This window comes from Myxocyprinus asiaticus, chromosome 20 (genome assembly GCF_019703515.2).
Source record: "Myxocyprinus asiaticus isolate MX2 ecotype Aquarium Trade chromosome 20, UBuf_Myxa_2, whole genome shotgun sequence".
In the NCBI taxonomy this organism is placed as follows: Eukaryota; Metazoa; Chordata; class Actinopteri; order Cypriniformes; family Catostomidae; genus Myxocyprinus; species Myxocyprinus asiaticus.
The window spans coordinates 24,443,046-24,459,397 of NC_059363.1; the positions used below are offsets into that span (position 1 = coordinate 24,443,046).

Genomic DNA, 16,352 nt, shown 5'->3' on the forward strand with positions numbered 1-16,352 from the left:
AATCGGCGATCTGGAACGATTTCACCGTGACGCCATATGACCAGCTTAAATACGGGACAAATCGGGGGGGGCTTTGGCTCTGTTGTACCCCAACCGTGAGCCCATCTGGGCTTAAATAAAATAAGTTGTTATAGCATTTTCCAATAACACAGTTCGATTATAATAACTATGGCATTTCGGTGAACCGTTTTTATCGTATGTCTTTGGAACTCGGAGAATAAAAATAATTTAGCGATTCAGTAAATGTAGTATATAGATCCTTATGACAAATGAGCGCTTTTCTTAAAAGCGTTCATATTTTGTAGACACTCCTTGCAAATGTACTTCCTCAATCGTTACAAGATCAGCTGATGGTCATGTGACTGTCACATGATTGATACATTTAGACCTCATTCTGACATTGGTTGTGTGTTGTGTTTTTCGGATATTAAGTTGCATGAACGCGAAAACAATGCGGTAAGTAGTGTATTTTACCGAGATTTATCTTGCACTAGATATAATTCAATAATTATATTGTCAGAAACTATATTATTAAACCTCAGAACCTGCTTTACACCGCACGAGGTCAGATGGTCGGACAGACCAATGCACGTGATGACTGTGCTGTGGATTATTATTATTATTGTTGTCTGTAGGTTCACTATTGTAACTTGTTTTTCTAGACGAGTTATTGTTTAAAAGACAATATGCAGTTACAGTTACCTATTGCTATAATAAAGCTTGGGCCATAAAATGAATTGCTTAAAGTGACATTGTTCTGTTTTACAGGCTTGCTGTTTTTGTCCTGAGCTTGATTTGGCTCGTCAGTGGGGAGCTGCTTGAGGCTGATCAAGATGCTTCGTAAGACACCTGCATGCCACTGTTTAATAATAACTGATCGCAAACTATGAATTTGTATTTGATGAACTGCCAGCCATTTTGAGATCTGCCTTTAATAAGTGGCCAGTATGAATTTATACTCCAGGAGTAATTTCAACGTCGTTTTATGCGCAAAACAGGCCTTTAACTGTGTAATTCCTTGTTTTAGTGTGCCTGAGGACTGGTTCCTTATTGAACGGGTTAGACCGTTGGAGGAAGTGGAGCTCACATTTGCACTGAAGCAGCAGAATGTGGATCAGTTAAAAGAGTTACTGAAACGAGTGTCAGACCCAGATTCACAACAATATGGTAAAGAGCCTCACTTTTGTCCTGATCCTAACAATGAAATAAAAAATACCCTGCTTAGTGCTCATTCTCTCTTCCTTCTATTTTAGGGAAGTTTCTGAGCTTGGAAGAAATCGCAGCTCTTGTGCAGCCATCTCAGCTGACTGAGAAAGTCATGCAAAACTGGCTCCAGAGTAATGGGGTCAAAAAGTGTCACTCGGTCATAACTCGGGACTTTCTTCAGTGTGTCATGACTGCTCAGTAAGGATCATTTGAGTGAACTTTGCTACAGTATGCATTGCATGGACCACAAGAATTTTATCTGTTCTGAAAATGTCTTTTTTTTTCTTTTTTTGATAAAGCAAGGTAAAAAAAAAAAGTAGTTTTTACTCATACCATAATACATGCACTTAACATTAAAAAGTCTTATTAGCTTAATATTATTTTTGATAGATAAGGGGAAAACATGATATGAGTGAATATGAATGTTTATTCATTTATGATCAAAAGGATTTTCCTTTTTCTATCTGTTTTCTCAGAGTGGCAGAAACATTACTCCCTGGCACTAAATTTCACCGCTACAGGAGAAATGGACACACTCTGTTGAGGTCAACATCTCTATACTCTGTTCATAAAGATGTCTATCAGCATCTAGACTTTGGTGAGCAGACTCAGCTTCACACCATTGTCTCTCCAGAAATGTTTATCCCATGTTTAAAGGGATAGTTCATCCAAACATTTACTCACCCTTATGCCATCCCAGATGTGTATGACTTCTTCCTTTAGCAGAACACAAATAAAGATTTTTAGAAGAATATTATTTAATGCGAATGGTGAATTAAAAGTGAATGGTGGCCAGAACTTTGAAGATCCAAAAAATATAAAAAGGCAGACTTCATGGTTTAAACCATGTTGTGATATGTGTGAATGAGAAACAGATCAGTATTTAAGTCCTTTTTTACTATAAATCTCCACTTTCACATTCTTCTGTTTTTGGCGGTTTGCATTCTTCATGCATATCGCCACCTACTAGGCAGGGAGAATAATATGTGGTGAAAAAGGACTTAAATATTGATCTGTTCTTCACCCACACCTTTTATATCACTTTAGAAGACACGGATTAAACCTCTGGAGTCACACGGATTACTTTTAAGCTGCCTTTATGTGCTTTTTGGTGCTTCAAAGTTCTGGCCACCATTCACTTGCATTGAATGGACCTACACAGCTGAGAGATTTTTCTTAAAAATCTACATTTGTGTTCAGCAGAGGAAAGAAAGTCATACACATCTGGGATAGCATGGCGGTAAGTAAATTATGCGAGAATTTTCATTTTTGGGTGAACTATTCCTTAAAAATGATATGCATAAGCTTTGCTCTAGGATACTTCAAGTATTTTTTTTCCTCACTTGCAATTTCATATCATAATAAGCAAGCATAGTGTCAAATGTCCCTGATGGAAACAGATTGCTCTTGAATCTGTTTGTGACTAAATTTTAGGGTTTTTTTTTTGTCTTTTTAGTGGGTGGAGTTCACCGTTTTCCACCACAAGGACGGGATCTCAGTAAAGGCTGGGAAGGAGCAAGACTGTCAGGAATAGGTTTTCACTTGGGTGTCACACCCTCAGTCATCAGGAGTCGCTATAACCTTACAGCAAAAGATGTGGGCACTGCCGCAAACAATAGTCAGGCAGTGGCACAGGTATACCCCTCATATTTATTTTAGGGCAAAACCATTAATTTCATAATTCAAACAGAATTCTGGAATGTACTGTATGGTGGTGCCAAATTTCTCCACTAACTTTAAACTACGCTGATTAGTTCTTAGAGCAGTACTACCACCCTGCAGACCTGTCTGAGTTCATGAGTCTGTTTGCTGGAGGATTCACGCACATGTCAGCCGTCGAGCAGGTTGTGGGCACTCAGGGAGGTGGTAAAGCTGGCATTGAAGCCAGTCTGGATGTGGAATACATCATGAGCAGTGGTTCAAACATTTCTACATGGGTCTTCACCAATCCAGGTACGTGAAAACGGACATAAAATATTAACTGAATGAATTCAGATTTCTTTAAAGGGGTCATGTCATGCCTTTTTTTTTTATTATTATTTTGGTGTTACTTGAGGTTCACTTACAATATTACTAAAGATTTGTTTTGCACAAAAAGCTATAATATATTTGTAAAACATGATTTTACACAATCATTCTGACTCTCTGTCAGAAACACTCGGTTTTGGTGCTTTTTCTTGACTGTAAACACCCACTGTTATGATTGGCTCTCTGCTCTTGACTGACCTGCTCCCTCCATGTCATTACACTGCTCACTGCTGCTTGGCGGGGCTATGGAGGTAATAAAGTATGCGTTGTTGTGGAGGCGGTCAGATGCAAATGTCTACCACAGTGTGACATTACAATGTGGAAAAAGTAGAGAACGAGTCGTTTTGGCAGCCTGGTTTCAACAAATGCTTTTTTTTGCTTTTTTTTTTTTCAATTTGGCATGTCCAATTCCCAATGCACTCTAAGTCCTTGTGGTGACATAGTGACTCGCCTCAATCCGGGTGGCGGAGGACGAATCTCCATTGCCTCCGCGTATGAGACCGTCAACCTGTGCATCTTTTCACATGGAGACATAGCACGTGTGGAGGCTTCGCACTATTCTCCGCGGCATCCACGCGCAACTCACCACACGTCCCACCGAGAGCGGACCACGAGGAGGTTACCCCATGTGACTCTACCCTCCCTAGCAACCGTGCCAATTTGGTAGCTTAGGAGACCTGGCTGGAGTCACTCAGCACGCCCTGGTATTCGAACTCACGACTCCATGGGGGGTAGTCAGCTTTACTATTCTTTACTCACTGAGCTACCCAGGCCCTAACAAATGCTCTGTTTGCAGTGAGGAGGAAGTTTTGAGTTCTGAAACTTAAAGTATGTTTTTATAGTATAATGACCTATACTTATATGTTAAAAGATCAAGTAAAATTTGATTCCTCATGTCATTATCCCTTTAATGTTTAGGATAAGGTCTGCTATTGCAAATTTTAAGATTTTATTCATTTTAATATACACACAAGAATATGAATTAATTTCAGTGCATCATGAGGTCTGCTCAAAGTGGTCTGTTTCTGAAATAATTATTGTTGTTTGTGAATTATAAACATGATGAGCTTCATTTTGATCTCGGTTATAGGTCGTCATGAGTCCCAGGAGCCATTCCTTCAATGGATGCTGCTCCTTAGCAACATGTCTGCCGTGCCTTGGGTCCACTCCATCAGCTATGGAGATGATGAGGACAGTCTTTCTACTGCCTATATGGACCGCATCAATGTTGAGTTCATGAAGGCTGGCCTCAGAGGGATCTCCATGCTTTTTGCTTCTGGTAAGACGACAAAATCAGCCTTGCAGGTTGTTTTTCCATTATCTTGTTTTCAGCATATATTCATATGCTTTAATATATTCTGAATGTGTTGACAAGTTGTTTGTAGATGCTTCCTTGACGTAAGATCTCGCGTGGATCTCTTCTTGTTCTATAGGTGATAGTGGAGCGGGCTGTAGACACTTGACCAAAGAAAGAAATACCTTTAGGCCAAGTTTTCCTGCATCTAGGTAGGCACTGTTCTCTAACTAATCTTTATTATTGAATCTCAGGATATTGTTAATTATTTTCTTTTACTGTTGATATCAGATACAGTTGATCATTTGTAAAGTCTCTTCCTTTTATACTGTCTTTACGTAAGTCCCTATGTGACCACCGTGGGCGGGACTTCTTTCAAGAACCCCTTCAAACTCACATATGAGGTCACAGATTACATCAGTGGGGGTGGCTTCAGTAACGTGTTTCCAATGCCAGATTACCAGGTAAAGCATGTGTTCTGTAGCCATAGAGTGCAGTTTCAGTTCTTTTGAAGAACATTTATTTGGAAATAAGAAATACAATTCTCATTGCATTTACTGCTTTTAGCAACCTGTTGTCAAATGATGAGATCATTTCAGATGTCTGCAGAGCAGATAAAATAAATTAGAAATAAATTGAATACAAATGTTTAAAAAGGCATGATGGCAGACTTTGAGGCATTCATGCAATCCATTAATTGAGCCTAACTGTATATTCAATTTAAAATCTAAACAAATTTGAAATGTGATAACATTTTTAATTCATTCATTTTTTATAAAATACCACTGATTACAACAAAATTTGTGTATCTTTAAATACACATTGTCACATGAACAAGCAGTAACTGCACTGCCTGATTGAAGTCTTACTGGTCTGAAATTGTATTAGAGTAATATTTTCCAGAAACAGTGTATACTGTTTTATGTAGCCTAATGTTGTACTTGATGCTTGTGAGACTTCAACAGTTCATTTCGAGTTACCTTGCTTACAATTAAAAGACTGATTCAGTAACCGCTCTGACTGATGTATAGGCTTAGTGTTTTTGATTCATTAAAAGAGTCGGCTCATTTGTTTGGGAATCAGACTACACATGAAGTGTTGGATGTTTTGTGCTGTAAATTCAAAAGAACTGGCTTATAAGATTCATTAGTTCGGGAACCAAACACACTAGACGTGCTGCGTGTTTCAAGATGTAGGTTCCTTAGGGGTTCGGTACGTTTTTTCTTCTGAATCATCAGACATTTGCTTGTGCAAGAACCGTTAACGGAACTGAAGGTCATGAAAATCATACGGTTCTAGGATTAAATATGGGTTATATGGGTCTTGTAGGTTTGGAACATCATACTGTAAGGGTGAGGAAATGAAATTTTCCTTTTGGTTGAACTATGCCTTTAAGGCAGCTGTCCAATTACATTTGCAATTTTTTTTACTTAGTTATTCAAAATCTGGTTTGTCTGTTTATTTGTCTTAAAGGAATAGTATCTGCTGAACTCAAATTAAGATTTTTAGAATAATGTCTCAGCTTTGTAGGTCCATACGATGCAAGTGAATGGGCTCCAAAATCCACATAAGGGCAAATAATAGTGTTCCAGATGACTCAAGTGGTTTAATCCATGTCTGCTGAAGTGATATGATGGGTGTGGGTGAGAAACAGATCAATATTTAAGTCCTTTCTTCATTATAAATTCTTCTCCCTGCCCAGTCAATCTCCACTTCAGTTTCACTTCCCCATTCTTCTTCTTCTGTTTTTGGTGATTCACATTCTTAATGCATATCGCCCCCTACTGGGCAAAGAGGTGAATTTGATAAAAACTTACTTAAAAATTGATCTGTTTCTCACCCACACCTATCATATTGTGTCTGAACACATGGATTTAACTACTGGAGTCATATGGAGTACTTTTATGCTCCCTTTATGTGGATTTTGAAGCTTCAAAATTTTGGCACCTATTCACTTCCATTGTGAGGACCTACAGAGCTGAAATATTCTTTTAAAAATCTTAATTTGTGTTCTGCAGAAGAAAGAAAGCCATTCACATCAGGGATGCCAGGATGATGAGTAAATCATGAGAGAATTTTCATTTTTGGGCGAACTATTCATTTAAGACTCTTAGAAGTAACGATGGTGCTTTTTTATGTGGTTGTTGTCTGTAGGTTAGTGCTGTTGGTACCTACCTGAAGAGTTTTCAGCCCCTACCTCCACAGACATATTTCAACCGCACTGGAAGAGCTTACCCAGACCTAGCAGCACTCTCGGACAATTACTGGGTTGTCAGTAACCGTGTGCCCATACCATGGGTCTCTGGAACTTCGGTTAGTAAATGATATGAAGAGAACGGGTTTCGGTTTGTGCACATGTGACATTACAGTCTTCATGTTACAAATTGCACTCATATTTATTATGATGTATTAGCAACATTTTGAGATTAATTGATTATTAATTAACTATTTTATAATATGCATCTTTATCAAAGGCTTCAACTCCAGTAGTAGGAGGAATTCTTTCTCTTATAAATGACCAGCGCTTCCTTAAGGGCCTTCCAGCTTTAGGATTCCTCAACCCACGTCTTTACAAACTGCAAGGCAAAGGTCTTTATGATGTAAGTATTCTACATACTAAAGTTCATTCTTATGTTACTGGGGGTACCAAACCTCAGTACTCAAGGGGGCGTTGCCTTAAAATTAATCAAATTAATCTGGATGCGTACATATTCAGGTAGCTAGGTTTAACTAACCTTAATAGAACTGTCCAGCCATAACGTCAATTTGTGGGCAAACCTGGAAAGCTAATTCGCCATGGTTTCCCTCTTGAATTTCCTTTTGGGTTTTTATTGTTATTATTATTTATGAGTAAAATAAGGTTTGTGGTAAACATTACTTGAAGATACTTGGACGTTTTGTTCTAAAAGATAAATTACAGACAATCATACTTCAAATGTACATTTTGAAGCCGCAGTGTTTTAAAAAATGTATGATGCTAACGAGTTGCAAGACAAGGACTACTAATACCACAAGCGTTTGAGTGAATGTTCCTGACAAAACTGAAAACCATAGTAGTTCTTTTCTAGCAACTTTTCAGCAATATACTTTATAAAAAATAAAAAAAAAAAAACACTGCGGATTCAAAATTCACTTGGGGTATGACTGTGTGATTTATGTTGTAGAACAAAACGTCTAAATATCATCAAGAAATGTTTACCACAGACTTTATTTTACTCATAAATCCAAAACTGCCATTATAAAAACCCATAGTAAAATCCAGAGGGAACCCATGGCTTGAAAATGCAAATTATCTTCCGGGTTTTTGGACTACAACTTCTACCGCTCTATTTCCTCACCAAGATTTTATCAAGCTGTTGAAGGTTACTTGCTGTAGCGCCCCTTGTGGCAATGCTTAGAATGCAGTGCAGAAATCATTAGACGTCAAAGTTGAAAGGTTTAGTTCCCCTGCTGTAGTAATTGTATCCACCTAATGAATTGTTGATTTACCTGCTGTTTTCTCCTCCTGTCATTAGGTAACAGAAGGGTGTCACCAGAGTTGTCTGGATGATAAAGTGGAAGGGAAGGGTTTCTGTGCCTCCTCCTCATGGGATCCAGTGACAGGATGGGGAACACCCAACTACCCTGTTCTTCTTGCAGCTCTCATGGATTGAGCCACCGTTATGGAAAGTTTCACCCTTTTCACACAGATTTATTTTACGGAAATTTTTTTTGCAGATATTGATTATTCATTACTTTACAAAAGCATCTACATACAATCATATCAAGATTCCATAAACCGCTTTGAATAATCAAGAATGTTTTCTCAACAAAACAAGTTATTTCAATGTAAACAACCTTTGACGAATGGTTGATTAACCCACCCACAGTCCTTTCCTTGACAAACAGGTCATATCACTTTTGGTCTTTCAGGTGAGGTTGATTGACTCAGATTAAAGGATCTGTGGTTTCCAGGTATAGACCATGAATCGACTGTTAAAGAGCCTCGTGTTTTAAACATAACATAGCATGACAAATTCAGGCGAATATCCTTGAATCTTATCTTTACTACCTGTACTTATAGTTTTGGATTTCATATTTTAAGAAACTGAACCGATCAATGCTCTGATGTGCAATATTCCCTTATTATGGATGATCAGGGAATAGTCTATATGGATTTCTGTTCCTTAAAGCAATTAAAACAGATTATTTTATAATAACTTTAGGTAGACATTTCAAGGTTAAATTGTAGCATATAATGAAGCCATCCAAATTATTGAACATACTTAATAGAGCTGCCTCCACCAATGGCCTTTTTTTGTGTGCGTGTGTGTGGATATTTTATTGGGTTGATTTCGCAGATTTTATGTTGAGATCCTCAGGGAATTAAATATCGAATGGACTTTGTTGTGAGGGAGCTCTGATATTGTTTTTCCACTAAGATGTCTGATGCAGTGAATATTCATACTGATTTTTTGAAAGATGCATTGCCCCTAGGATTGTCTCTAAAATGTATGTAGATATTTTTACGAACAATGTTTAATTTCTTTATAGTAAAATAGTTTTATTTTAAAATAAATGCTACCTTTTGTGTGCTCCTGGTGACAGAAATGTCCATCTCCACCTAGTCTGAGTTGGTTTAATTTGGGCAATAGCAAATAGTCCGGGTGAAAACATAATTCCTTGAATCAGATTTCTGATTGTAAGGTTTGTCACAAATTGTGAATCTACAGTGTACAAAACTGTCTTCTGTAATTGAATTGGAAAAAATGTAAATTAGCAATAAATCAGCACAAATATTAAGAGGAAACAAATCACATTACTGCTTGTAATTTAAAAAAAAAAGTCATCATACTTTGGATCTTGGATTTGCAAAGTTTGGATATTTATATTCCTTATGTAACTCAAGCAGTGGGTGATACTGTATTGTCCATTTTGACCCTTTCATGGTGGAATTATTCCAGAAATACATATTTATTCCATTTTTTTGTTCACTGCTGTCTCAGTGTTTCATTTATCAGACATTTGTGACATTCTGGTGGCCAAAAATCAGTTTGTGAAATAAAAATGAAATGTGAAAGCAAATTCTTGTCTTTAAAAACCAATTATTAGAGGACACTTCAGCTGACAGACCACATTATAGAACATAAGGCTCTTGGCAACTGTACAGGGAAGTTTAGCTTTATTCCATATTAAATAAATTAGAGGATTTAAAGGAAAACTGTCTTTTCACATACTGAGTAGATTATTATTGTGTTACAAAAGAAGGCATGTGTATGCAATAGTATTTCCTGAAGCTGGATAAAACTGTTTTAATTGGGTTATACACAATCTAATCAACATCTCTATTATCTACATGATTTCAAAACATTTGTACAGGACAGGTATACAAAATGAGATACCTGCACAGGATACCTCTCACACAGAAAAGCTCTATTTACACTGAAAAAAAAGCTGAACGGCATCTCATTCTCCTTGAAGAAATCATTCACAGGTTTTAAGTCTCAGGGACAACAGACACGCACGCACGCACACACAACAGATCTACGCTCTAAAAAGTGTACAATGTGCACACTTTGAAGACATCTAAAAAGCAGTCTTTGCAAACTGTAGAAATAGACACAGACAGAAAATTTGCTTCTTTGGGCTCAGGAGAATGAGCATCTTGTATGTGAATGACAGTCCACAAAAACACTCACATCTTCAAAAGAAGAAACTCTCATAACTAGGAAGTTTTGCATTTAATTCAGTTGACGGGATAGTTTGGTGTCATGTCCTCATTCACATTTTAATTCCCATCAAAATGTGCACTGAGATTCTCTTAGGGGGAAAAAAATGATCTAGAAACAACATACAAAGTGGGTTTTGGAGCACAGGAAAGAGTCTTTAGGGATCATTCCACAATGAGCAACCTCACTGATTGTTTTTAGCTTTTGCGTGTGTCAAAATATGAGACTTCAGGTTGGTGGACTGAGCAAATTTCTTGTTGCAACCATCAAAGGGGCAAACATAAGGTCTGTCACCGGTGTGAATCCGCACGTGTGTGCGCAAGTTAAAGTCCAATGAGAATCGTTTACCGCAACCCTCAAATGTACACTGTGGGGGATGGGAATAAATTATAACATTAGGACATTATGAATGAAAAATATTTATGAATACTTAGTACTTCACTGCAACTAAAAGATTTATATGCAACAATACATTTTGTTCAGTTGTGCTATTCTGAACAGTATTATTCCGATTTTTTAAAACACTCTAATACAAAGCAGTGAAATAAATCTCACCTGGAAAGGCTTTTCACCAGTATGGACCAACTGATGTCGTTTTAGCTTGGAACTTTCCACAAAAGCCTTCCCACATTCAGCGCAGACATGCACCCGTGGCCCGTGGGTGTGCAAGTGCTTTCTCATTGCAGAGTTATCTCGAAACATTTTTGTACAACCCTAAAAGACAAGAGATGATCAATAATTGAAATCCAACAGTAAACTAATGTCATCTTGAAGGTGATGCACAAAGTGATCATACCTAAAATGACTACCTCACTTTTTTTTTTTTTAGAGAGGTACAAGAGTTTTTTCTCATTTCAACTACAATAACAAGCACGGTGTATGCAAAAAAACTTTCAATATTTATCTTGAACATAAAAACCAGGCACTCACTTTGTGGGGGCATGCTATTGTCCTTGGAGAGTCATCCTCCTTTATTTTCCGTGGCTTCATTCTGTATTGTGGAAAATGGTCAAAATGTACATTTACAAGGTACATGAATGCTTTTTCAATACCAGTTTTTGCCAGTAAGTGCATGTTTACAAATACATCATTCAAATAAATAATTTAAGCATATACACTATAATATGACTTATTGTTCCTGAAAACAAGCCAATTAAAACTGTGAAAGGTTTGACAAATTTCAAATATTCAAAACCCAAATATATCATTTGTACGAGGCATTGACCAGTTCTGGAAATGAAATGTCGTACTAGTTTATATTTTGCTCATACCTGTGTTTTCTAGACATATCCAAATAGTACAGATGCAAAGTAAGATTATGCTAACACAATCACTACATAAGTGCACACGCAATTGCCACAAGCTGTGACAAGTTTTAAAATGCAAATTTCTCCCATGCTTAAGTCCTCATGTGAAACTCTAAGCCACAGCACTTAATAAAATACTGTAACAAAGTTGCATGCAACTGGCTGAATACCCACCTTGCAAACTCTGCAAGCTGTTTGGGATCTGACAGATCAATGCCAGGTATGCCACCAGGGGGCAGTTTCTTTCCTGTCATGTACTCAGAGTAGTCTGGAGGGGAGTTTTCTCCAATAATCTGCTCCTCCACCACAGTCTCATGATCAACATCCTTCTTATCATCTGTACAAAACAAGATGAGATGTTCAACAGGCACAATAGTGTTTAAATACTTGAACACAATCTAATCACACAGCTTCATGAAAAGGTAAATGACTCAAGGGACAAATACAGCAACCAAAAAGTTAATGCATTTGTAGCATTACAAAAAACAATCATTTCAACAACAAAACATCCCTGAACAATTCATTAACTTAGGTAAGGTAACCAAATGAATGTAGGCAATAATATATAATAATTCAGTATTATTCGTAAAAACATAAGAATTTTAATCTATTAATAGCAGCAAAGTATTTGAACTCACAGTGCAAAGGCTCTATTTAGAAACAACAGTTCTCTTTTTTTTAAATCAATAAAACAAATGAAATGTGCATTTATGTCAGAGTTCCCACACCTTTTGACCAATTAACTTTTTTCCCCATCATTTTTGTGGCAACATTTTACAAGAAGGTTCCATTAGTTAACATGAACTAACAATGAACAATACTTAAGCATTTATTAATCTTAGTTAATGGTAATTTCAACATCAAAAGTTGTATATGTTAACATTAGTTAATACACTATGAACTAACAATGAACAACTGTATTTTTATTAACTAACATAAACAAAGATGAATAAGTACTATAAAAAAATATACTGTCCATGACACCTAATGCATTTACTAATGTTAACAAATGTAACATTATAAAGTTCTACCATCTTTGTAAAGATTTCACTCTTTCGACAATGGAATATCTTCAAATTGAGTTTAAACTGGAACATTTATAAACCACTATAGAAATTTCCATTCCTTTTGATTGCCAAAAACCCCATGGATTTCCGCGATATAAATAGTTTAGAGCCGAATATAACTAGAAAATTACATATTAACATATTTTGATGATTTGTTAAGGATTTTATCCATTTTCATGACTTTTCCAGGCCTGGAAATCACAATCCCCTGGTATTTACAGGTTTTCCATGACCGTGGGAACCCTGACACATCTACAAAAACTGACGGAGCGTTATCGCCCGATAACACACACAAACAATTTCAGTGTTCTAAACTTCCCAGTTATCAAATGTTTAAATGCACGGTAACATTTTAATGAGGAAAGGAAGCGCTGTAAAACCGCTCGAGTTTGCAGACACACAGATCGTGTGACTGCTGCGGTCCCTCCCCTTCTTCAAACGGAGCTGCGCCATTGCGGCCTGCAGCAGCAGCGCGGCGGACTCACAGCGCCTCTCTCCGCTCCCGCCGCCATCTTTCCCCGCTCACACACCCGCCATGTTTCGGGCCGCCGCCATAATGGTCTGGAGGAATATGGCGGCGCCCATCCATACTTAAAACATGGCTTCCCATCAAAACAAAAACACTTAGACCGGGCAACACCGTCCTAAGAGGTTTAATGGCCCGAAAATTGTTTCTGGCACCGGTCGATCGGGCAGCTTTATGCACGATCGACAGCAAGAAGGCCTGCACGAGGCCTTGTTTGAGTGCACGAGAACAAAGCAGTTGATCGGAATCATCTCACACTGTCAAAACTTACCCGATGCCCACATAGTGACAGAAAACTCCCCCTCCAGTGTTTTTATCTGCACTTGCTTCTGTTCCCATTTGCGTCCGCTCGCCTCGGCCGAGTTTAAGAAGCTTTTTTTGACCACTCTTTTACCGCTGCCTCCCCCTTTCTTCATCCGACCCGACGGATTCTTGCCAGACACAGTCACCAAAGTCTGCTCGATATATTCCTCCTTTGCCACCGGCACGGGAATGAGGATTTGGTCCTCGAAACTGTCGTCCGCATGGAGGTCTGAATCATCGCAGCCCACGACCTCCTCTCGAGTTTGCACCAAAATCACCTCCTGATGGTTTACATGGTTAGGATCGTCTGAAACCAGAGGCTGCAGAGCGATCATCGGCTGGTGCTCGTCGTCGTCGTCGTCGTCTCCGACCACTGTAGTCTCAATGGTCTCAACTTCGATTTCATGCAGCTCCACTATCTCGGCCGGCATTTCAGAGCCGTCGGTCTCAATATACAGTGTTTCGCCTGACGCCATTCTTGCTCTCCCGAACTAAATTGAAGTCAACGACCCACACTTCTGCACTAACAAACAGGCATAACTCCGTCCTCCACTGACTGACTCCAGTTCACGGACTGCCTGTGGAGCAGACTCGCGGAATCTCGCGATATCTGATTGCTCATTTGACTTCAATCCGTTTGATGGATGGAATTCGTGGTGTTGAGAGAAAAATGTTAATTTTTGATAAGAATATGTGATGTGATATTTTATTTTTAATATGATATTTTGAAATGTAAAGAAGTAGGAATTACTGTAACTGAACTGGGCAAAAATAAATAAATTAAAAAAATCTCTCTCTGTTAACCAAATTCCTCTCATATTGTTAATGACATCGAGCACTGAAAATATGTAGTCATAAGTGAATTGCAATTTATGTCAAATTATTTTTCCACCAATTTTAGTGATGTTATTAATGTGACTATACACAAATACGTTCTTGTAGCATTGAATAAATAATAATAAAAAGTTAATTCTTGGTTTTATAAATGAGAAACAAATGTTAGATAATTTCATTTGATTAATTTTGTTTTACACATGGATAAATACTGTGTACTCTTAATATGTAAATTATGTACGCACATTTGTTTATTTAGATTTTATGTATATTTAATAAGAGCAAGCATTGTTTTAATGTTAGTGTTTTAAAATGTGTATAATTAACTCACATAAATTGAATTTCTTCCTCTAGGAAAGCTGTGAAAACTGTCAGTCTCTTCAACAGGCACAGTCTTTATTCTTCCCCTCTGGTATATTACATTGTCAATTTGTATTTGCTATACAGGTGCATCTCAATAAATTAAAATGTCGTGGAAAAGTTCATTTATTTCAGTAATTCAACTCAAATTGTGAAACTCGTGTATTAAATAAATTCAATGCACACAGACTGAAGTAGTTTAAGTCTTTGGTTCTTTTAATTGTGATGATTTTGGCTCACATTTAACAAAAACCCACCAATTCACTATCTCAAAAAATTAGAATACATCATAAGACCAATAAAAAAAATATTTTTAGTGAATTGTTGGCCTTCTGGAAAGTATATTCATTTACTGTATATGTACTCAATACTTGGTAGGGGCTCCTTTTGCTTTAATTACTGCCTCAATTCGGCGTGGCATGGAGGTGATCAGTTTGTGTCACTGCTGAGGTGGTATGGAAGCCCAGGTTTCTTTGACAGTGGCCTTCAGCTCATCTGCATTTTTTGGTCTCTTGTTTCTCATTTTCCTCTTGACAATACCCCATAGATTCTCTATGGGGTTCAGGTCTGGTGAGTTTGCTGGCCTGTCAAGCACACCAACACCATGGTCATTTAACCAACTTTTGGTGCTTTTGGCAGTGTGGGCAGGTGCCAAATCCTGCTGGAAAATGAAATCAGCATCTTTAAAAAGCTGGTCAGCAGAAGGAAGCATGAAGTGCTCCAAAATTTCTTGGTAAACGGGTGCAGTGACTTTGGTTTTCAAAAAACACAATGGACCAACACCAGCAGATGACATTGCACCCCAAATCATCACAGACTGTGGAAACTTAACACTGGACTTCAAGCAACTTGGGCTATGAGCTTCTCCACCCTTCCTCCAGACTCTAGGACCTTGGTTTCCAAATGAAATACAAAACTTGCTCTCATCTGAAAAGAGGACTTTGGACCACTGGGCAACAGTCCAGTTCTTCTTCTCCTTAGCCCAGGTAAGACGCCTCTGACGTAGTCTGTGGTTCAGGAGTGGCTTAACAAGAGGAATACGACAACTGTAGCCAAATTCCTTGACACGTCTGTGTGTGGTGGCTCTTGATGCCTTGACCCCAGCCTCAGTCCATTCCTTGTGAAGTTCACCCAAATTCTTGAATCGATTTTGCTTGACAATCCTCATAAGGCTGCGGTTCTCTCGGTTGGTTGTGCATCTTTTTCTTCCACACTTTTTCCTTCCACTCAACTTTCTGTTAACATGCTTGGATACAGCACTCTGTGAACAGCCAGCTTCTTTGGCAATGAATGTTTGTGGCTTACCCTCCTTGTGAAGGGTGTCAATGATTGTCTTCTGGACAACTGTCAGATCAGCAGTCTTCCCCATGATTGTGTAGCCTAGTGAACCAAACTGAGAGACCATTTTGAAGGCTCAGGAAACCTTTGCAGGTGTTTTGAGTTGATTAACTGATTGGCATGTCACCATATTCTAATTTTTTGAGATAGTGAATTGGTGGGTTTTTGTTAAATGTGAGCCAAAATCATCACAATTAAAAGAACCAAAGACTTAAACTACTTCAGTCTGTGTGCATTGAATTTATTTAATACACGAGTTTCACAATTTGAGTTGAATTACTGAAATAAATGAACTTTTCCACGACATTCTAATTTATTGAGATGTACCTGTACTGTGTTAATAGATAAATACATAAATAACCAAATAAATAAATACATGCA

The 16,352-nt window shown here is 37.9% G+C and overlaps 2 protein-coding genes across 2 annotated transcripts; one reads left to right on the forward strand and one right to left on the reverse strand.

Moving 5' to 3' along the window:
- Positions 1 to 347: 347 nt before the first annotated feature.
- Positions 348 to 9,592, forward strand: LOC127410887 (tripeptidyl-peptidase 1). The gene is made up of 13 exons (XM_051646122.1): positions 348 to 456; positions 769 to 840; positions 1,028 to 1,167; positions 1,254 to 1,404; positions 1,683 to 1,804; positions 2,663 to 2,841; positions 2,961 to 3,159; positions 4,325 to 4,513; positions 4,668 to 4,740; positions 4,872 to 4,992; positions 6,683 to 6,841; positions 7,003 to 7,128; positions 8,044 to 9,592. The coding sequence occupies exons 1-13, from the start codon at positions 437 to 439 to the stop codon at positions 8,179 to 8,181; spliced, it is 1,689 nt and encodes a 562-aa protein (XP_051502082.1). The 5' UTR covers positions 348 to 436; the 3' UTR covers positions 8,182 to 9,592.
- An 80-nt stretch (positions 9,593 to 9,672) lies between these two features.
- On the reverse strand, positions 9,673 to 13,999 carry LOC127410903 (transcriptional repressor protein YY1-like). Its single transcript, XM_051646145.1, has 5 exons — positions 13,408 to 13,999; positions 11,718 to 11,880; positions 11,167 to 11,227; positions 10,792 to 10,950; positions 9,673 to 10,603 (listed from the first exon to the last, which is right to left on the reverse strand). The coding sequence occupies exons 1-5, from the start codon at positions 13,913 to 13,915 to the stop codon at positions 10,421 to 10,423; spliced, it is 1,074 nt and encodes a 357-aa protein (XP_051502105.1). The 5' UTR covers positions 13,916 to 13,999; the 3' UTR covers positions 9,673 to 10,420.
- Between the last annotated feature and the right edge of the window lie 2,353 nt (positions 14,000 to 16,352).

Bases quoted from the DNA above. Each gene is read 5' to 3' on its own strand.
- LOC127410887 (XM_051646122.1), top strand. From the start codon at position 437: ATGAACGCGAAAACAATGCG. The intron at 2,842-2,960 runs GTATACCCCTCA...TACGCTGATTAG, and splicing joins ATAGTCAGGCAGTGGCACAG to TTCTTAGAGCAGTACTACCA. The intron at 7,129-8,043 runs GTAAGTATTCTA...TCCTGTCATTAG, and splicing joins AAGGCAAAGGTCTTTATGAT to GTAACAGAAGGGTGTCACCA.
- LOC127410903 (XM_051646145.1), bottom strand. From the start codon at position 13,915: ATGGCGTCAGGCGAAACACTGTATATTGAGACCGACGGCTCTGAAATG. The intron at 11,881-13,407 runs GTAAGTTTTGAC...TGTTTTGTACAG, and splicing joins TGTCACTATGTGGGCATCGG to ATGATAAGAAGGATGTTGAT. The intron at 10,951-11,166 runs GTGAGTGCCTGG...CTTGTCTTTTAG, and splicing joins CAATAGCATGCCCCCACAAA to GGTTGTACAAAAATGTTTCG.